This window comes from Ostrea edulis, chromosome 9 (assembly GCF_947568905.1).
Source record: "Ostrea edulis chromosome 9, xbOstEdul1.1, whole genome shotgun sequence".
Taxonomy (NCBI): domain Eukaryota; kingdom Metazoa; phylum Mollusca; class Bivalvia; order Ostreida; family Ostreidae; genus Ostrea; species Ostrea edulis.
In genome coordinates, this window is record NC_079172.1 from 12,965,373 (window position 1) to 12,988,177 (window position 22,805).

The 22,805-nt window shown below is 34.1% G+C and overlaps 1 protein-coding gene across 1 annotated transcript; it reads left to right on the top strand.

Annotated features, from left to right (window-relative positions):
- Positions 1–2,385: 2,385 nt before the first annotated feature.
- Positions 2,386–21,681, top strand: LOC125659315 (charged multivesicular body protein 7-like). The gene is made up of 10 exons (XM_048890953.2): positions 2,386–2,758; positions 4,768–4,957; positions 5,384–5,575; positions 6,091–6,161; positions 10,902–10,964; positions 14,179–14,227; positions 14,506–14,625; positions 16,900–16,998; positions 17,256–17,457; positions 19,174–21,681. The coding sequence occupies exons 1-10, from the start codon at positions 2,511–2,513 to the stop codon at positions 19,326–19,328; spliced, it is 1,389 nt and encodes a 462-aa protein (XP_048746910.2). The 5' UTR covers positions 2,386–2,510; the 3' UTR covers positions 19,329–21,681.
- The last annotated feature ends 1,124 nt before the right edge of the window (positions 21,682–22,805 follow it).

The following is a 22,805-nucleotide window of genomic DNA, read 5'->3' on the forward strand; positions in this document are numbered from 1 at the left end:
GTGCCCGCCATAATTCTTATAGAAAAAATTAATTCAATTCAATTTACTGATTCACCAAGCATGTTGGCATACAAACATGATACACATTATGAGATATATAATGATAATAAACTAAATACTAACATTTCATATACATAAATACTAGTATATATATCAGTGGCGGATTTAAGGGGGGCACCCCCCCCCCCCCCAACCCCCTCAATGTAAATCGTGGTCTCTTGTTTAGAAAAATGTAAATGATAAAAGAATTAAAGCAATAATTTCTTCCACTCTCGGAGAAATAAATGACGTACAAAATCTTAAATTGTTTTATTGTATGTAAAACGTCTACGGTACCAATTTTGATGCACCAGATGCGCATTTCGACATAAATTTATATAAATATTTGTATAAATTTTATTGGGAGAACTTACAGTTCTTCCAAAAACCCCTTAAAATGGGCGTCATTTTATTAATTTCATCCTATTAAAAATAATAGAAAATAGTAAAAATTACTATATAGGATACATATTTCAAGCCCTATAAAATCTGTAAAATCCGGGGGGCTTCGCCTTGGGCCCACTGGTGGCCCCAAGGCGGCCCTCAGACCCCCTCCCTCATAAAGTTGCACCACCCCCCTTAGCCGCAATTCCTGGATCCGCCCGCTGTATATTTGACATCTATGTGATATCAAACTGTATTAACATCAATTAAATATGATTATAGCACTTTAGTTTTGATGCGCAATTCAAAACATTCGTGGAAAAATTCACATAACCCTCTGGCATAAACTACATTGACAGGGTTGCATAGTACTTTACAATGGGTTTCCTTTGATATATCATCTTCTGAATTGTCGATGTTCAGAGGGTAATAATTCTTTCTTATATCTTTATAAATATAAAAATGTAACTCATCTTCAACAGCAGTTCTACAAAACTGAAAAAAAAACAACGATATTAAATTCTTTTGGAATACATGGTTTTGAATATCTACCAGTTTCAATTTCTAAGGGGTGGAATTTAGAGCGTACTACTTTCGCTTGTAATTCATAGTTCTTTCTAATTCTACTGTAAAATAGTAATTTTCCACGTTTAGAGAATTCAGTATTTTGTAATTGCATGTTAATATTATCAATATAGTAATTCGTCAAGTAACTGTAGAATGTGCCTTTATTAATATCTAATGATGAAAGATTTAGTTTATTTCTTAACTTTATTACTTGTCCCTGCCAATGTCCCCGTCTGCCAGCATAAGCCTTAAGTATTGGATTTTCAATACCATTTTCATCGTCATAGCTTTTTAGTCTTTTGTATTTGAACACAGACGGGAGAGCTTTAAAGCAGATAGGGAATGTTCCTAGTTCATATTTAATGGCTAAATTTGAAGCTTTCTTCTGTACATCCAAAATGTCTTTAAATATTAATTTAAGTTTTTACAGATAATTTACCATAAAAGGGCCAAGAATGTTTAATTGCATGAAAAGCTTTCCGTGCACGGTCAACTAGCTGTTCAGCTGCATATTAAGTTTACCATTACAACTGAATATAATTCCCAAATATTCATATTCATGTGTAAGATGAATTATTGAGTTATTATAATAAAAACAGGGTTGAGCTGTGTCAATTAAGACTGATTGTATTCAGTTTAAAAAGTTTGGTTAATTATGCTTAAGAAAACATTTGTAATCGGGTTAATCTGAACATCTATCAGGAAATTCTACCTTCCAATGGGATACCCTCAAATAGTTGATAAAGGTAGACGTATTGGGCAGTAATTAACAATTTAAACTAAACTTTGGACCCTCCAACAAAGCATTCTTGATCAGTGGCTAATTTAGACCCCCCTCCTTTTCACCACAATTAAGTAATTATTGGCATGTTTAGATATAAACTCAAAATTTGGCATCCAGAATGGCTGAGTTATTTGACAAATACACAGGGGCTTGTGTAGAAAAATCAAAACACCCCCAACATGTATCTTTCATAACAAGCCCCTGTTCACATGTGCCCCCCCCCCCCCCCTTCGGAAATCCGCCTCTGTTCATTCTTCCCGCTTAGGATTTTAATATAGAGGGATTTGGACCTTCCCTCCTTAAGATTTTTCTTGTCTATTTTGGCGTATATGCATGCAATTGCAGGGGCCTAGCTAATATCTTCAACACCCCCCCCCCCTCTGCTAGTTTTTAACTTAATTTGTTCATGCGCACCCAATTTCTGGCAGAATAATCATCATGATCAGGAAGAAGCAGAAGGTAGAAGCAGACCGACAGCCTACAAGTCCTGGTCATATAGTATCACGTCATGATTTAGTCAAAATGTTTGCCAAACATAATTCCGGAATGTGCTAGTTTACAGTGTACAATTTATCTTTAGTAGAGACACCGTCCTAATCAACTGGAGGTTTGAAACCTCAAAGCAGTAACAAGCATTTCAAAATAACGAAACCTACATTGAATACTTGAACACTTTCGATTTTAGAATTATATTAATATTTGGGAGCAAACCTTGAAACCAGACTTAAACGAAAGAATGGAGCCCTATAGGCCAGCAGTATGGATAGACGACACCAGAATGAACGTTTTGTTTTCTCCTTTTCGGGAAAGGAATTTAAATCCATCTTCATGGACCCAGAAAATGAAATTTTGGATTCAGGTCATAGAAGATGATTTTAAACTTTCCAATAAATGTATTTTCGAGCGAAAATCGTTACCATTGGCGTTTGCAAGAAAAGGAAAGCAACCAAACTGCTTGGATACTGTTATTGCGGAAATGCTTAGGTATATTTTTGCAGTTTATAATATCTTGAGTTGCAATAATGTCTTAAAGGGACTGATTCACGATTTTCCTCCAAATTTTGTTTTTCACTTAAATGATCAAAATCTACAGTCTACATGTTTAGAAGGTTTCCCCCCAAAAAATAAAAATTGAGGTTATTCATCATGATAGACAGGTCCAGTCCAAAGACTATTTCTACCTACGTAGCTATTAATAGCTACCTAGGTAGTTAAACCTACTTAAAATAGCTACTTCTGCCTACTTTTACCTGTTTTTAAAAATATAAATGAATGATAATTAAGGCACATCTTTCAAACAGGTCGGTCGTTTTTTGTATCACATTGTGCATGTGCACTGCAAAATTCGGAATATGAATTTTAATACTTTAAGTGGGTGGAGACTGTAGAGGAAATGCATGAAAAATCTCTCCAAGAACCTTTAATGTAAAAATGCATGAAGGTAAACTTTAAATTAATACAGATTTGTAAGGCATTTTAGACTTCCTATCACATTGCTTTGATCCTAAGCTCCTAGAAAATGGAACTGGGTGTAGTTGCAAATTTGAAAGGTTAGAAAGTAATCATTTTTTGTCCAATATTTTTGTGGTATTCATCGTCAGTGTAAGTGAATCAAGAAATTTGGTACACGCCATATTGCGCCGTTCCTGCGTTTGGCCACGAAATGCAAGTAAAGGAAAAAGTAGGTTAAAATAGCTACCTGGAATAGGTTTAAATACCTATGTAGCTATAAGTAGCTACATAGGTAGAAATAGTCTTTGGACTGGACCTGATAGATGCTCATTATAGAGAGTTTATTTATTTGTTTTGAAATTAAAAATTGAGGTTTGTTATTGTTTACGGGGTTTTCAAAATGAATGGATATTGATCCAAATTTATTATATACATGTATATCACATCTCAAGTATTCTTAGGTAAAATGTGTCATTTAAAAGTTATAATTTGTAATTGTACAATATGAAGATGCTTTAAATTACAAAATTAACGTTTCACTGGTTTGTTTGTTTACATAAAAAGACTCGAGTCTTTGTTTACATAACACAGAATCAAAGATGAAATATTGCTCTTATCCTTGCATTCAGACGGTCCAACTTTTGGTTGTCAACATTAAATGACCTATATTTTTAACATAAATAATGAAAAACATTTCTTTCGAAAAACGTGAACTAGTCCCTTTAAGGTGCGACTGATTTAGGGCGAAGCTAAAAGTTTTGGCATTAGTTATCTATATCCAAATCAGGACCAAAAAACAACAAACCGAAGTTAGCACCAGGGAAAAAGTATGGATTTTATTTTAAAAATAAAATGATCAAAAGATCACTAAAAACGGTCTTTACGAAAACTCAGTGACTCACATAGTCTATGTGATCAATGGAGCGAGCTCACCGCGTCGCTTTGCTCACTATAATTTGTCAGGGACCGGTACTACTAAACAGAGAACCCTGGGGATTTTTTATTAATACAAGTGTATATTCTGGTCAAATACATTGATTATTGATCATGTCAGATCTAGTGCATAAAATGATAAAACAAACAAATTCATTTATCTGTAACTGTTTTATTCACCACACTTTTAGTTTAATTTCTATAATCTTCAAATATAAAATCGGGATTTTTTCCAACATCTTATATCGATTGAATTGGGATAAGGATTACAGAAATTAACGAGTTGGGAAGGGATAGCATTTTTTGTTGGGTAGAAAATATTTTACCTCTTGTCTTTGGGGTTTAACCTACTTTTGAAAAACTTTATTATCCTTGAAGATGGGTAGTTTTGGGGCTTTCATCTTTCACATGCTTATTTCTTGTGACAAAACCGTTCTTTGCTGCCATATGGGGATACCACTGTTTCACAAACACATCTTGAGTTTTTTGACATGAAAGATAAAGAGTCTCATAAAATTAGATGAGATCCATTTAGTTATTTTTTTTTATAGACACAACTCGTAATTGTAACATGAAAAAATAGTTATTCCTGTTTCATATTTTTGTAGTCTTGGAAAGATTCGAAAACTTCAAGAAAATGACATTCTTCAATCTTCATCAGAATGCAATGGGAAAGGATGGTTGACTTGGGGATATGACACTCTACTGAAGTCTCCTATAGCCTGGGGCTGGAGTACACTTACCAAAGACAAAACAACGGAGGATAACACAAGATACATTCTGGAGGACAGCTTAAAAGTATAAAACAAAAAAGTCTACAGTTTGTTAGAATAATATGAAATAATTCTTGGAATGTACTGATACTTGTATTTATTCAATTCATGGATCTTGGCTTTGAATAGGTTGGCAGTTATGATGTGATAGAACAAGGCAACTTATTGAACCAAAACTTCTTCTTATGTTGATGCTTATGATGTAGTGTTGTTGAGGCTTTTAATAGAATCTGTTAATGAAAATTCAATACCTTGTCATCCAGTCTTATTCACTGGACTTTCAATTTGATTTCAATTTCATTAGAATACAATCCTGCAAAAATTCATTTCTCACAATATTTGCTGTTGCTTCTATATGACAGTGTGGTATTAATCATAATAACAATACAAATCTAGAAGGTTCATCTTACAAAAAATTCAAAGTCTAAAGTAATAAAACCTGTAATTTCAGAATGTGTGCACCAGTCTGTTGCAGAGGCACCAGTGCCAGGCTTATTGTGATATTGTGAGCAACATTATGGAGTACTCAGCTCTGTACAGCCAGTATGGTGATCTGTGTTCCTCCGAACTCGAGTTTAAGGTGGTCATACAACAACTTGTGAAAACGAAGAAAGTAGCGATCAGCACAAAAGTAGACACTGTTGTAAGTCCATCTATTAAGGCAGCGTTTCACATCACAGCCACTTTGAAATCCTTGATAGTATATTACATGGGCACTTCATTTGACATGGTTGCTATTCAGTGTCAGTTTTCCAAAAGTTTAAATCACACGTGTTAGAGTCTGGAGGCTTTAAATAAAAAGGGACTTTTGTTTTGCAAGAGAGACTTCTCAAGCAAATCAAAGGGAATACATACATACCGGTAATCAATTGTTTACAAGTAATAATGGACAATAAATCTACATCTGCTACCAAGAAATGTTCTAGAATTAAAATTGCATAGAATTTGAAAATATTTCCCCATAGTCAGTCAAGAACTTATAAATGATGTGTGTAAATGAATGCATAGTATGTGTGTATAGTGTGCATGTAATTGTATGAAAAAAAGAATCTGTAATTGTCCAATGTGATTATATTTATTTCCTCAAGGATTTTAGAGATTGTTTAAGACATCTTACTTTTTACTACACAAGACATTTTTTATCTCTATCTTTGACAGGTTGTAAAATTTTGTTCACATGATAATGAACAAGTGAAGGAAATCACAGAAGAAGACTTACAAATTTTGAGGTAGGAGGTCAATGCAATGATATTCAGAGATGCATTGTGCAAAGTGGTGTAAGTGACATTTTACTGAGTGGCATGATAGGTTTAAGACATCTATGAATACTCAGGGTTCGAAATTAACTTTTTCAAGCACTAGTCCGTACAGACTAGTCACTTTTGATGTTCACTAGTCCGCAAAGCATTTCACTAGTCCGTCCAGTATATCATAAAATGATCTTCATTTTATTCAATAGTATTTAATCAAACCAAATACATCACAGTTGCAAACAATTCAATTTCTGACACCTACAGAAGAAAAAGAGACCACCATATTTTATTTTGCATTCAAGATCTTCAGAAGCATACAATATTAACCTCCGAGTTAATCCTTTTATAAACGTCCATAAGTGCGTTCGAGATCGACGTTCCTGTTGTTTTGGTGCTCAGATCTTAGAGTCACAGGAGTTCGAAATTTTATCAATAAAGTCAAAAAAATTCACTCGATTGACCAAGTCATGAGCTATAGTGTTATGAACTACTGTGTTAGAGTGTTAGAGTCGCGAATGACGAGAACATGTGCGCACAAACGTACATGTTCTCAGACCACACTACTTGCAATTCTTGCACCTAGAACACGTTCTCGTGATGTGTACTCTGCGTTTGGAATCGGCAAGAATTTGACAATTTGTGCACATTCAAAGAACGGCGGTCTCAAACGCACTTCATGTGTTTGGAAGATCAGGCTGTCATTAGTCGTGCAAACACTTGACCATGCAGGTAATCAACCATAAGTTCAAACATCTAAGAGACTCAGACAAATCTTGCTAAAAATCTTTACCAATTCAAGATTGATTTCCAGATTTTCACTAGTCCGTACGGACTAGTGCTATAGAGAGTTCACTAGTCCGACACATTTTTTACTAGTCTCGTACTTACGGACATGAGTTAATTTTGAACCCTGATACTGTAAGTGGTTTTAATTTCGCGGTGCTAAAAGTTTACGGTTTTTAGCTCACCTGAGCTAAAAGCTCAAGTGAGCTTTTCTGATCACCCGTATTCCGGCGTCCGTCCGTCCGTCTGTCCGTCCGTCTGTCCATCCGTCTGTAAACTTTTCACATTTTCAACTTCTTCTCAACAACCACTGGGCCAATTTCAACCAAAGTTGGCACAAAACATCCTTAGGTAAAGGGAATTCTAAATTGTTAAAATAAAGGGCCAGGCCACCTTCCAAGGGGAGATAATCAAGAAAAGGTAAAAATAGGGTAGGGTCATTAAAAAATCTTCTTCTCAAGAACCACTGGGCCAGAAAAGCTGAGATTTATATGAAAGCTTCCTTATATAATGCAGATTCTAAATTGTTAAAATCATGGCCCCCGGGGGTCGGATGGGGCCACAATAGGGGACCAAAGTTTTACATACAAATATATAGGAAAAATCTTTAAAAATCTTCTTCTCAAGAACCACTAAGCCAGAAAAGCTGAGATTTATATGAAAGCTTCCTTATATAATGCAGATTCTAAATTGTTAAAATCATGGCCCCCGGGGGTCGGATGGGGTCACAATAGGGGTCAAAGTTTTACATACAAATATATAGGAAAAATCTTTAAAAATCTTCTTCTCAAGAACCACTGAGCCAGAAAAGCTGAGATTTATATGAAAGTTTCTTTATATAATGCAGATTCTAAATTGTTCAAATCATGGCCCCCGGGGGTCGGATGGGGCCACAATAGGGGATCAAAGTTTTACATACAAATGTATAGGGAAAATCTTTAAAACTCTTCTTCTCAAGAACCACTGAGCCAGAAAAGCTGAGATTTATATGAAAGCTTCCTTATATAATGCAGATTCTAAATTGTTAAAATCATGGCCCCCGGGGGTCGGATGGGGCCACAATAGGGGGTCAAAGTTTTACATACAAATATATAGGGAAAATCTTTAAAAATCTTCTTCTCAAGAACCACTGAGCCAGAAAAGCTGAGATTTATATGAAAGCTTTCTGATATAGTGCAGATTCAGGTTTGTTAAAATCATGCCCCCCCCCCCCCCCCCCCCCCCCCCGGGGTAGGATGGGGCCACAATAGGGGATCAAAGTTTTACATACAAATATATAGGGACAATCTTTAAAAATCTTCTTCTCAAGAACCATTGGGCCAAAGAAGTTCACATTTACATGAAAGCTTTCTGACATAGTGTAGATTCAAGTTTGCAAAAACCATGGCCTCCAGGGGAAGGTTTGGGGCCATAATAAGGACTACGGTTTTACATGCAAATAGATATGGAAAATCTTCTGATATGGACCAAGGTGACTCAGGTGAGCGATGTGGCCCATGGGCCTCTTGTTCATATTGGTTTAATTGGGGTGGTTTTATTTTCTCAGAATTCAAATTTTATTTGATTACTGGTAACTGTTCAAAACGTATTGTGTCACACTTGCAAAATGATTGCGGTTCTTTTAATTTCGCGGAAAAATCCCCAACCGCAAACATAGCGAAATTAAAACCACCGCTATCATTTCCCCAATTACAGTAATTCATTTTCCTGAGATTGAAAATCAGGAGTATGTTATTTTAGTTGGTCAATCTATTTGCCTATCTGTCTACAAACTAGAAGTGGACAACAGCCATATCTAGTCCTTAATTTTAAACCTTCTTTGATTTTTCTAAAATTTCTTTTTAAATGCCGTGTTTTTTGTTATATTTCCCTGTCTAACTAAATACTACTTTCTTATGTGATGGCACAAAGTTGGTGATGCATTATGCTTTCCTTTTTTTTTTCGGATCCTTTTTTTGAATAGATATCATGGGCAGCATGTGTTGACTAAATCTATTTTTGTATATACAGTAAAATATCTGTATCTCGAATATGGTTTGTCTCGAATACCCCGCTTGAGTCGAAGTCGACCGCCGGTCCCGGCCGTTTTCCCTATATAAATGATTTAAAAAACTTCTGATATCTCGAACACGGTAATCTCGAATACTCCGCTTATGTCGAAGTATTTTCAAGGTCCCATGCCCTAATTTCACCTGGCTTATCTCGAAGTGCAGTCAATTTTCCGGTCTGCTTACCATACCTGGCGTCGTTAAAACACACGTCTCCGCCCGCGGCTACATCAATTATAATTAATGACCGCTAATCCATGCTCGCCTTTTCCGAGTAGTCACGGGTGGCCATAATTGTTTCAACAGCTCAGGTGAACAGTGAAGGCTACCAACATTACGGATTAAGTCCACCGCCAATTATGAACCGACACGCCCGATTCCAGGGATGGTGTTTTGATTGATACACGCTATATCATTAACATGTGGGTTAAACGCACAGAATTGTCGAAGTGAGCTTGAAGTTAATGCTCATAATAACGATAATGTATTTAATAATACACGCCTCATCATTAAAACTAGAACATAGAAAACACGAAAATCTTCAAAGTGAACAGAAATTAAACACTTTGGATCACAACAACATATAAATAGAGACCCGTGAAATTTTCATCATTCGACAACATGTCTCAAGACAGTAAAGACAAGCTGCTAATCCCTGGGCATTAAAAGAAAGTTAAAATCGCATACCAAAGAAACTAAGATTCAAGCTATTGCAGATGTAGAGAAAGGAATTGACAGTAAGGCGGCCATCGCTAAAAAATACGAAATCCCTCCAAACACATTATCATCATGGATAAAAAATGCTGAATAAAATAGCATGCGTATTAGCTGTACTTAATAAGATATTGTATTTAATAAACATAAAAAGTTCTTTTTAAAAATCCGTCTTTTTTGTTTCTTACGTGATAGGTTCTTTCACTACAACGCAATAGCTACATCCTAGTCGGGCCTAGACATCAGTGAAGTAAGCATACAAATTGTACGATCATCTTAATTTTGAAACACATTGTGAATGTGATGTTTATAGATATGGAGAAAAAAACACCGAAATATTTGCCTTTGAAATCCCACAATATCAATCAACTTGCATTATAAGAAACGGCAACGGGGTTGTTGTTTATAATGCAAATCCCATACTATGCATCATATATCCCCCTTCAAAAAAAAATTCAAGATCGATTTTGGATATCTCGAACCCCCGGATATCTCGAAGTTTTTTCGAAGTCCCTTGAACTTCGAGATAGAGACATTTTACTGTATATAATAACTGCTTAGAGTTTACGAAAGTTTTGCAGCTATGTCTATATGCATTATGGCCTTGATTTAACCTCAAATAATACTCAAATTAATGTAATATCTAAGGAGAGGTGTTTTTGAAAAGCACATATTTTAGTATCAGTTAAGGTCAAAAATAAAAAGTGTGTTTGCCCTTTTTTGACAGACTAAATTAAATCTCCCCATCTCAAAATAATTGTTCATGCTTTTTAATCATAATTCTTTTATACCAGTGTAAAGCCCATATGGAATAAAAATGAATGTAAACTGCAAGATCTTCAAGAATGAAAATTTGCCTACTCAGTACATATACTGGTACTAACCTAATCAAATTTGAAATATTGAGTTGGGAAAGGGCAAACTAAGATATTTTTGAAGGTGACTTGAGCATAATGAGCATGTTCCATATCAACAAAGTGCCTTCATTTTTTTTTAATGTTAACAGTTTTTCAATTTATATTTTTTACTCACCAATCAATGATTTTAAACTGTTTTTAATATGAAAGTTACAACTGATATTGTTTTAATAGCTGTGTTAAATGTTTGATTGCAGAACGTTTAGTAAATACTTAAAATTCATTTATCTCTACAGTATTTTCATCTTTTCTAGAATTAAGAAGACTTCAAGCACACTTACGGATAAAGTAGAAAAGTTATCTGCTGTGGGAGAGAGGTAAGTGTGGAAGGGGAAAGCCTAACTTTTTAATGTGCATTGCACACTGCCCTCTTAAAGTAATTAATCATCAGGTGATTTTTTTGTTTTAAAATATACAAAGGCTAAATTGAAGTATCTTCTGTTAAAAAAAATTCTGAGGAACAATTTAGCTTAATTTCATTCAAAAATGTGTATATTTGAGGCAAATCATCAAAGGTTTAAAGACCCAATTTTTGGCAAAAATTCACAAAATATACCACATGTTCAATACAGTTTTTAGATGATTTTTGTATAGTATTAATACAGTTTTAGATGATTTTTGTATAGTGTTTAATAGTACAGTGCTCCCTCGATATATTGCCCCCGTTATAATGCCACCCCCGCTTATTGCCTGAAAATCCTTAAGAACAGATTTCCTCTCATGTTAACATCCCAGTTATAATGCCAACCCCGCATAATGCCATATGCCACCAATTTTCACAAACAAATGGTCAAATTTTATAGGGTTTTCCTTCAATAATATTGCCAATTACTTAACACCCATTGGTAATCAAACCTGTTCTTTAATAGGATTAAACTCAAGATAATCTAAATGTTTATACAGATTTGAGTCAAAATAACTTGATGGTATTGAATTTCTTTTGACTGCTCAGTGCATTGTCGGTAATGGTGAATTCGTTTTAATGCCACCTCCGCTTTATTGCCCAAATTCGTCTTGAACAAAAGTTGGCAATAGATTGAGGGAGCACTGTACATAGCATTCAAGGTGACACATTATCGCAGTTTTACTCAAATTTAGTCAAAATGTTGATTTTTTGTGAACATTGAACTTTCAGAAAAAGTAGAGTGCAGATTTGAACAAACAAAATTTTTCTGTCACATAATATACTGGAAAAAGAAATCTTCTTAAAAGGAAAAACTGTGAAAATAGCCATTTTACATCAAAATGGTGACCAAACATTAAAGTACCTGTAGTTGACCTTTTTGCACTATTAAATTGAAAATTTAAAGATTTCAGTTTAACTTTTCCCCATCAAACATTGCTTTTCCAACTAAATTTATTTTTCTAACTTTAAATATACCTCTTCAGCTTTGTGAGTATATAGAATTTATTTTTGTGGTTTTATGAGATCTTAAATTTTGATCATTTTTTGTAGTAAATATTGATTTGAAATATGTGCAAATTTAACCATTAATAAATTCATTCATTGGATGAACATGTACACACAATAACCCTCTTAGTTATTGCATATAGTGTATATATGTAACATAAGATATTGCTTTTCTCCATTTCTTGGTTAGGGCTGTTCCATTTAAACATATGGGGTACCATGGGGAAGGCAGTTTTTAAAAAATATTTATGGTTGGTGCACACTGAGGGATACTGATTCTGTGGTGGGTGGTTCACACTGAGGGATACTGATTCTATGGTGGGTGGTTCACACTGGTGGGATATTGATTCTATGGTGAGTGGTTCACACTGAGGGATACTGATTCTATGGTGGGTGGTTCACACTGAGGGATAATGATTCTACACTGAGGGATACTGATTCTATGGTGGGTGGTTCACACTGAGGGATACTGATTCTATGGTGGGTGGTTCACACTGATGGGATACTAATTCTATGGTGGGTGGTTCACACTGATGGGATACTGATTCTATGGTGGGTGGTTCACACTGAGGGATACTGATTCTATGGTGGGTGGTTCACACTGAGGGATACTGATTCTATGGTGGGTGGTTCACACTGAGGGATAATGATTCTATGGTGGGTGGTTCACACTGATGGGATACTAATTCTATGGTGGGTGGTTCACACTGATGGGATACTAATTCTATGGTGGGTGGTTCACACTGATGGGATACTGATTCTATGGTGGGTGGTTCACACTGAGGGATAATGATTCTGTGGTGGGTGGTTCACACTGAGGGATACTGATTCTGTGGTGGGTGGTTCACACTGAGGGATACTGATTCTGTGGTGGGTGGTTCACACTGAGGGATACTGATTCTGTGGTGGGTGGTTCACACTGATGGGATACTGATTCTGTGGTGGGTGGTTCACACTGAGGGATACTGATTCTGTGGTGGGTGGTTCACACTGAGGGATACTGATTCTGTGGTGGGTGGTTTTTGCATGAAAATTGATTCTATGGGTGATTATTTTACCAAACCATATACATGTGATATGTGAGAAAATAATCAGAAGAATGCATGATTGACAGAGGCAATCCTGGTGTTCTGTGAATTATGCTTTTAAGGGAATTGCATGTATTGAATACTGAAATAAAGTTGATATCAAGATGAAAAAGTATTTTGTGCTGTATGATGGGGAAATATTTCTGATTTGGGAATATTTTAAATTTTATTTAAATAAATCAATTTGCTTCTATAGATGCATGCCTATAAGCTTCATTATTTGCCTCTAGGGGTGGATAAGAGAGTACCAAAATCACTTCTATTGGTGGTCTTCCTAATTTTTAAGTAACCCCCCCCCCCACCCCCACCCACCCATGTATGTTTTACTTGAACAGCCCTTATATGACATTTTAGAGCTGTTCAAACTTAGCACAACTTTCAATATTTTGTTACCTTTTTGCACCAAAAAATTATCTTAAAATAGTTATTCCATGTTAATTCAACATTTGGGTATAAAGTAAGAACCTATACTCAGCATTTCATGAAAATCTGAGAGATAGTATCTGCCAACCTCTTGTCTGATATGATAATGGAGTACCTCTCAACACCAAAATAATTTCTTTCACAATTAATTTTAGATCATCACACCCAAATTTTTGACAAATCGACTGGACTAATATGGTCTGTGTGTCAAGAAGTCTATGGAGAACATGTTATTTATCAAATTATTGATGAAGAGGAATACCACAATTTTTTTGGTCATATCTGTAATAAGGGCCAACTTGCTGATGAATACCCACTACCTTCTGCAAGAAGAGTCCTGTAACAAACCTAAATATTACACAGTTCACTTGATGACTTTGAATTAACTAAATTGTGTAATTTTTTATCTAGAGTGTAAGAACATTTCTGTCTTCCATAGTTTTCTTGTTAACTTGCATTTCCCTGGTGAATTTTTCACCTGTACTATGTATACAGTTTGTTTTTATTATATTGTACACCTCATGTACCATATTGTGGTTTGAGTGAAATAAATTGAATTGAAACCGATTCTAATGAGGAGGAAAGTAAATGTTTTTGTGCTGGTTGTAGATTAAAAAAGGAAGCTATTCAGTACAGAAATCAAAGCATGAGACAGCATGTAAGTTTCAATACATGTGTATATCCATTTTGTAATTGTGGATAAATCTTTCTTTTAGTTAATATTATATATGCTGTGTCTGTAGTGGGAACAATTTTTGGAAAATCTTGCTGGTTTTGTAACATTTATTTTTACAAATAATTATCGCAAGAAACATTTCTTATTTCTGTAATTATTTACAAATTATGTAAACGAGGGTACAGTTTTAATATTGTTCTTTATATAGTTACGTGTATTTAAAATGTGGCTTAATGTTGTGTTGTATCATTTTTGTGCAGGCTTTAAGAACTTTCAGAGAGTATAAGAGAATTCAGGGGAGGATTTCCAAATTATCCAACTCTATAGACCTTTTAGATGATATTCTACACAAAATAAGTCATGCTGCATCAGAGGAGATGGTAATGAAATTTTAAAAAACCAGGCTATTCATGTTTCTTCCCATTTCACCATATACTATTCATATGTTACTCTTTTATAAAAACATACTGTAAATATGGTCAGATAAATTTTTTGCAATTTTGCAAGTCTATGAAATTTGCCAAAAATGAGTGAAAATTAAAAATTAGAATTAAATAAAAAATTAAATCTCCTATGTTTCCATTAGTGACAAAATTAATTTGCTAAATTCTTAAAGTACACAAAAAGGAATCTATAGCAATTTGACCCCATTTTGTAAAAAAAAAATAAAAATACAGATTTACTGTATCAAATTCTTAAGGTTAATTAATCCTCATGTGATGTCATAAGTTTTTGCAAAAATCTTTATTAAATTTACTTTTTGCATAATAGAAATATATCTTTCAAAGGAATTTTATTCACTGAATAAAATAAAAAATTTGGTAAACTATTGATACTGAAAAAGTTTTTATTTTCCATAGATAATTATTTATGATTTTAAAAATGTTGTCAAGGGCAATAACTCTTGTGTTAGTATTTCTTCTACTGAATGTCCATTATACATGATTTCCCCGATATCCACAATTAATTTATACATATTTATGAATTAGCAGCTTTTCTAAACTGTTGACATTTAAAATTTGTCATTTCAACAAGTTTTTATATACAGTAAAATATCTTTATCTCGAATATGGTTTATCTCGAATACCCGGCTTGAGTCGAAGTCGACCGCCGGTCCCGGCCGTCTTCCCTATATAAATGATTTTAAAAACTTCTGATATTTCGAACACGGTAATCTCGAATACTCCGCTTATGTCGAAGTATTTTCAAGGTCCCTTGCCCTAAATTCACCTGGTTTATCTCGAAGTGCAGTCAATTTTCCGATCTGCTTACCATACCTGGCGTCGTAAGTCACAAATTCACACCTGCGGCTACACCAATTATAATTAATGACTGCTAATCCATGCTCGCCTTTTCCGAGTAGACCCAGGTCACAATAAATAGTTTAACAGCTTGGGTGATTAGTGAAGCCTTCCAACATTACGGATTAAGTCCACCGCCAATTATGAACTAACACGCCCGATTCCAGGGAGGGTGTTTTGAAGGACACACGCTATATCATTAACATGTGAGTTAGATAAACGTACAAAATTGTCGAAGTGTGCTTGAAGGTAATGCTCATAATAATGATATTGCATGTAATAATACACGCTTCGTCATTAAAACTAGGACAGAGAAAACACAAAATTTTATTTAATTAACATTTAAAAGTTGTTTTTTTTAAATCCGTCTTTTTTGTTTCTTACGTGATAGGTTCTTTCACTAGAACGCAATAGCTACATCCCAATCGAGCCTAGACATTAGTAAACTTAAAGTAAGCATACAAGCATGATCATCTAACATATTGTTAATTCAATGGGATGTTTATATATATTTAAAAAAAAACCGAAATGTTTGTCTTTGAAATTCTGCCATATCAATTTATCAACTTGCATTAAACTATAAGAAATGGCAACGGGGTTGTTGTTTATAATGCAAATCTCATACTATGCATCAAATATCCACCTTCAAAAAAAAAATATTCAAGATCGATTTTGGATATCTCGAACCCCTGGATATCTCGAAGTTTTTTCGAGGTCCCTCGGACTTCGAGATAGAGATATTTTACTGTATTTTGATTATTTCATATCACAAAAATGTGTGATTTTCTGATGTTAACATATACTTCTGTTTTTGTATGTCTGATGTCTTTAAAAATGTGGCAACATACACAATTTCTGTAGTTATTAATTAAATCTAACTATATTGAGTTGAAATTAATATAGTTGTTCCACTTTCAACCATTAATATTGATAAATCACCTGTCAGAGGATTGATCAACCTTAATGTTATTTTCTTTTTCACTGTAGGATATTTTTAATACAACTCACTCTTCACCAGTTTTACTGTGTGTTTATTTGTACATGGTGTGTTTTCTTGAATTTTAAAATAATCACAAACACACACACACACACTGGACTCTTTTACAATGAAATGCAGGGGACCTGGGAATTAATTTGTTTATCTGTCATTCATTGTACTCAAAACTACCAACGATTGGATGACCTTCTGATTTTCCATGTATATGTTGATATAGGAGATGCACTTTGACATGCTGAATTTTAATCCTAAAAATCTACAACTTTTGCTAATAAGAGTATGCAGTTTCCACTCTTTGTTTATAATTTAAGACATAAAGTGAACTAGTCCTTTGATAGTCCTGTTATATTTTGTAGATTGTAAAGGCCATTGAAAGTGGAGCTCAGACATTAAAAAGCATCAATGAAAGGAATGACTTGGATAAAGTTACAGATGTTATGGAAGACTTAAATCAGGTACAATACATGTAATAGACATGTTCTGAGAAAAATGCGAGCCTGTGTTGATGTCAGCAAAGTTTGTTCAATGTGCCCATGATATGCATGATATGTCAGCAAAGTTTGGTCAATGTGATTTGTGTGATATCAATTGCTGCATGATATCCTTTTTGATTATAAATGCTTTCCAGTATTTTATTTGGTGAAATGTGATGATGAGTTGTTTTAGAGATTTTTAAAGGAGTATTGTTTCAGTTATTTCTTATGTTCAATAGGCAATACAAGACCAGGAGGACATTCAGACTGAGATGAGTATGTTTGGTAATGAAGACGATGAGTCACTGGATGCAAGTCTGGAGAATCTTCTGAAGGAAGGTCATTCAGCTGCAGTGGGAGATCATCCAGATGTCAAGGGCACAACAGATGACAAGGGAGATAAGCGGTCAAGCACTGACGAACTGGCAGATCTACTACTAGGTAAGAACAAATGTACCTGCTGTAAAAATATATATACCAAAATCTGTTTTCAGTTGTCATCTTCAGAGATAATTAACAAGCAAGCATTTAAAAGAAAGAGAATTAACGAATGAGTTAGATATGCCTCTCTCATATGCAGAGGGACTATATAAGTTTACCTATTTATATCAAACAGCACAAATTTTGTATATAGATGAAAGTTTGGAGTCTTCTGTTAAACTTAAAGTTCTTTACTTGAACGGTTATATGTGTGATTTATGTTCTACAGAGCATAGTACATTGTACATGTATTTTTTTAAATGTTGAAAATATCAATTTTAAATTGAGAGCCATGCTTGCACCCAAAGCCTTTCAATGAAGTGAATATTTTTCATAACTAAATTAAGACTTGAACAAAACAATTTAAGAGTTAAGGACATACATGAAGTCTGTTAATAATATATAAATTTTTGTGACATTTCAGGTATAATTCACTTGCATTCTATCACATTTCTACCAAAATTCTTGAGGTCTGTTACAGCGTCTGTTTTAGAGTTAGCATATTTTTTATAGTTCCAGATTGTTGTAAGTAAAATTGTAAAGTCAGCCCTTGTGTATTACAGTAAGTTGTATAAATGAACATGCTGTAGCCAAGGAGAGCAAAGTGTTGTGAACAATCGGGTATCAAACCCAGGACCTTTGCACTGCTAGTTAGGCCAATTCAACTTAATTAGTAGATTATCATCCAGGGTCACCAAAAAGTATGGGGCAGGTGGTAGGATTTTATTTTTTATTTTCTAAGAAAAATATCAATGACAAACGAGTTTTTGTCAACAGAAGTGCATCATTTAATGCCAGATGGATATCAAGCTATGCTCATTTCACAGACGAATTCCAGGTTAAGCTTTAATTTCAAACATAGAAAGATACCTAACTTCTTTAAGATTTACTCCTGTAAGAACGCGAGAAATTAAGAAAACCATATCCATTTCCATCACGTGACTTTTCACGTTGCTATACTGGAAATGTAAACAAGAAGTGTAAATACCAGAGTCGGGCATGAAAATTTTCCGGAAATTGTAAGTTTCACAAAATGAAAAAATTCGGGGCGGGCCGATTTTTGAGGGGCGGGCGGGGATGATAATCTATCAATTAAGTTGAATTGGCCACAGGTGATCTAACCACTGAGGTACCCAGGCTAATATACAAAGTTTGGTAATATCAATACAATATAAAATTTAAACCTAATTTGGAAATCATACAAGAACTCTTCGTATCAAGGAGATGAAAAAATCATAGACTCCTGGGTCAAGAATATTGCACCATAACCTATATGCAAACAATGGAGGAATTTGAACCATGACTAGATATTCATCTCCTATGTATAGTGTCTCTTTTATCATTTTTTTTATGATTAAGAAGCTTAACTATGTGTGTCATTACCACAGAATACTAATTTATCCTTGTTTTAAAAATTTCTTATCCCACGGATTCATAATTATTAACAAGTTTATATGGGTCCATTGTATTCCAGTTGCTGGTAATTTTAGTTCTCAAACACCTGTCAGTGGCTGTTATAAAGAGGATGGGTGAAATGACACATCTCTGGCATACTCCAGAGGACACATAGAACCAGTCTTTTGTTTAACACAGCATTTATCTTTGATGTGATGCTGTGTACTGTATTGTGAATCTTAATTTGATTAAAATCAAATGAGAAATTTGTGATAATTTCAGGTCTGAAGTTGCCTGATGTTCCAAATTTGTCACCAGAAAAAACACTGAATTCTGCAGAAAAGGACCTTTATGAGGATGTATTTGTTCCTGATATTTCTGTGTCAGGAGCCAAAATGTCAGAAAAGACTAAGAAAAAAGAAGCTGAACATGCATGATAATTCTTAATAATGATACCCTATGTCTTTCATTGGATAATTTAATGAACATTAAATACATAAATGAACATTAAATACATGCACATGTTTTAGTGTGAAAACAATTATTTTTTCTGTCTTTTCATAATCATGTAGACTAATTCAGAAAAAAGTTAATCTTTATGTCATATTCTACTTTTCTATTATACAAAAATCAACTTTATTTTGAAATTATGTTTGCCCAAAAAAAAGAGCATAAAATGCAAAATGATGTTATTTCCAAATTTATTTCAGATACAAAAATGTGCATTATTTCTGTAAAATTCTGTTTGCTTAGCCTACTGCAATTTAATCTGTCTTCTGAATTATCTCTGCTTATGAAATAGAAAAGAATTTATTATGCCCCCGTAATCAGAGATATGGGGGAAGGTAGTATTTGGTCTGTCTGTACACAAAAACTTTAACCTTGGCCATCATTTTTGAATGGATAGTGATGGAGCTTTCATATTTCACATGTGTAAAATTTGTGACCTTGACCTTGGAGTTTTACCTACTTTTGAAAAACTTTGACCTTGGTCATTACTTTTGAATGGTTAGTGATAGAAGTTTCATATTTGACATGTGTATTCCTTGTAACAAGACCTATCCTTTGGTACCAGAGTTATTGACCTTGTAACATTAAAGGCCGGCAATTGGGTATAAAAGCAGCCAATCGGTGAAAATGGTGGAATATATGAATTTTCTGGTCACATTCAGATTGCAGCACTTATTTTGCAAATATAAAGATTAAGCTGTTGTACTGAAATTTTAAAATAGGTATGCTTGTTCCCCTCATAACTGTGCATATATTGGCCATATCTATTTTAGATATAAATTCTCATGAAGTTTTAATTTTGGCCTCAAAAATCTGAAGCAGGGCTAAATTTGTATTTCAAACTAGAGATTGGCAGTTTGTGGGTGTGATTATCTTTTGTTATTGTTTACACCGGATGTTGACTCACATATTGCAGGAGCATGCTTGTCTAGTTCTAGATAAGAGGGATTGCACCAAAGGTAACATGTAATCAAATCACTGTATAACGTGGAAAAAAAGTACTTACTCATATATCATTGGTAAATCCAAATTTTATTTTTTAATCATATATAATCACATTCCATTAAAAAAATTGGTTAACTTTATGAAAATAACTCATAAGGACTGTTCAGTCTGATATTACTGTTTCAGAGTTTTGCAGGATTGCTGGTACCTTTTCTCGAATAATGCCAAGCATGATGTTTGTCTGATTAAGCAACAATCTCCTAGGCCAGTTGTGTAACTCCCATTAATTGTCTCTCACCAATGATGACAAATGTCCAATTGATCAACCATCACTCTAAAATTACTCTCAATCTGGACTCTTACATGTGAACATTACAATGTCAAAAGAGACAATCACAGATAGTAGGTCTCCAAATATCATAATGGACAAAATGTTTCTTAATAACCCTTCAATGCACATGTCCTCCATTGCACAGCTACAATTTCCCCCCAAATTCTTCTCATAATTGAAAGGTACCAAGAGGAAAATCATAAGTATTAGTATATCATATATACCAATATTTGTGTATATTATAAAAAAAAAACTACATGTTTTAAAAGACATGGATAAAACAATGATGAATTCATTTTGTAGTTCCTAGGGTGAAGTTTTGTTAAAGTAAAAACATAGCCTTTCAGTGCCTCACAGATCGAGCAGAGTGGTAGAAAAATGCGGGAAAACTTTAGTTTATTTTGATAAATCATGTCAGTCTCCCTGTTCAAAATATCGTCTGCTACAGAGCACCTGTAGAGTCAAGCATTAGATTGCTGCTTATTCTGATAACACTGCTAAGCCCTGCCCTCTTGCCATATATGCTTAATTGCTGTAGGGGTGTAAAATTTTCTAGGTTACTCCCGGCCTTTAAGCTTTGAGTTTGGCCTACTTTTGAAAAACATCAACCTTGGTCTTAACTTTTAAACAGTTAATGATAGAGCATTCATATTTTACATATGTATTCCTTGTGACAAGATCTTTCTTTTGTTACCATATTAACTTTGCTACCATATGGGAGCATCAGTGTTTCACAAACACATCTTGTTTTGTAGATATTATCTTGCCATTTATCTTACATGTATGAACATTGCTATTTGTAGCACTTTTGATAATGTTATTATTTGTTACAAAATTATCACAAAGGTAAGCTGATGTGTTTCCATGATAAATATGAAAAACATGGTTTAACCTAGATTGTGTAACTCTCTCATCAATTTTTAACATATTCAGAGAGTCTGTCTGAAATGTTACAGAAAATACTTTTTCTTGAATCAAGGTTTAAAATAAACCTTACAAATTATTTTGAGTTAGTTGTAATCTATGCTGAGTTGCTTACTTATATCACAATACCAAGAGGCATAGTCAACATAACATTGTATCATAGCAGAACATCAGATCTATCTTGACTGCATATTAAGACAATGCATATCTATATAAAAATTTGAGTTTGTTGACCTTTTGCATAATGCTTAAAATAATTTTTTACAAGAGAGAAACTTGTCAATACAGATGCCTAAATATTGTACAATTTCAGAATCTTTGATAACTTGACCATTACACAATAATTTTCAAAAAATCTGTAATACTTTTTAAGTTGTCCTGGTGGTCCATATAAAATTAATTCTGTTTGCCTTGGTGTGGTGACAACCTGTTATCAACAAACCATGAAAAACATTTTTCAACAACACTGTTCAGACTTTGTTTAATAATGCAAGGATCTGTGTGTGCATAAAATATAGCATTATCATCAGCTTATAAATTCTTCATCAACACAAAGAGACATCATTTACCTTTATTAAAAACAAAAGAGGGTCTAAAATTGTACCCTGTGGTACACCACAACTTACTGAGTTAAAATGTGGTGAAACATTATTGATGTAAACTTGCTGCTGTCTATAATATAAATGAGACTTTAACCACTTTGTGGATATAACTCCTAAAACCTCTAATTTATCACATGATTTAACCTATCATTGAGTCAAATGCTCTCTGATGTGTTTCATACCGATTGTTAGGCCATTCTTGGCTCACTGATTTTGGTTTTGGATTACTCAGTTTACCTGGTCAAAACTTGGGCTCACAGAGGTTGGTTACTCCTTCCACCTCTGGTATGTCCAGGGGTCCGTGTTTGCCCAACTCTTCATTGTTCATTGATCACTGTTCGATATCTTCATCTTTCCTAATATTGAATGATTGAATGGTCAACGGTGTCAATGTTCTTTGTAAGTCCAACATTACCATATACAGCGTATGACAAAAACTTTTTTATTAGAATGGAATTTATCATGAATCAAATGTGACTGAGTTTCGACTAAGCTCCATCTTTTCGACGTTTTTGGCCTTTTTAGAGGCCTAAAGTGTTTCTAGGCACAATTTGTATCATTGCACCTTGTACTGTGTATGTATGTCTGTTGTTTTTTTTTTT

Excerpts from the sequence above, each read along its gene's own strand:
- LOC125659315 (XM_048890953.2), top strand. The coding sequence starts at position 2,511 with ATGGAGCCCTATAGGCCAGCAGTATGGATAGACGACACCAGAATGAAC. Across the intron at positions 2,759-4,767 it reads GTTATTGCGGAAATGCTTAG|TCTTGGAAAGATTCGAAAAC; the intron begins GTATATTTTTGC and ends ATATTTTTGTAG. Across the intron at positions 17,458-19,173 it reads ACTGGCAGATCTACTACTAG|GTCTGAAGTTGCCTGATGTT; the intron begins GTAAGAACAAAT and ends TGATAATTTCAG.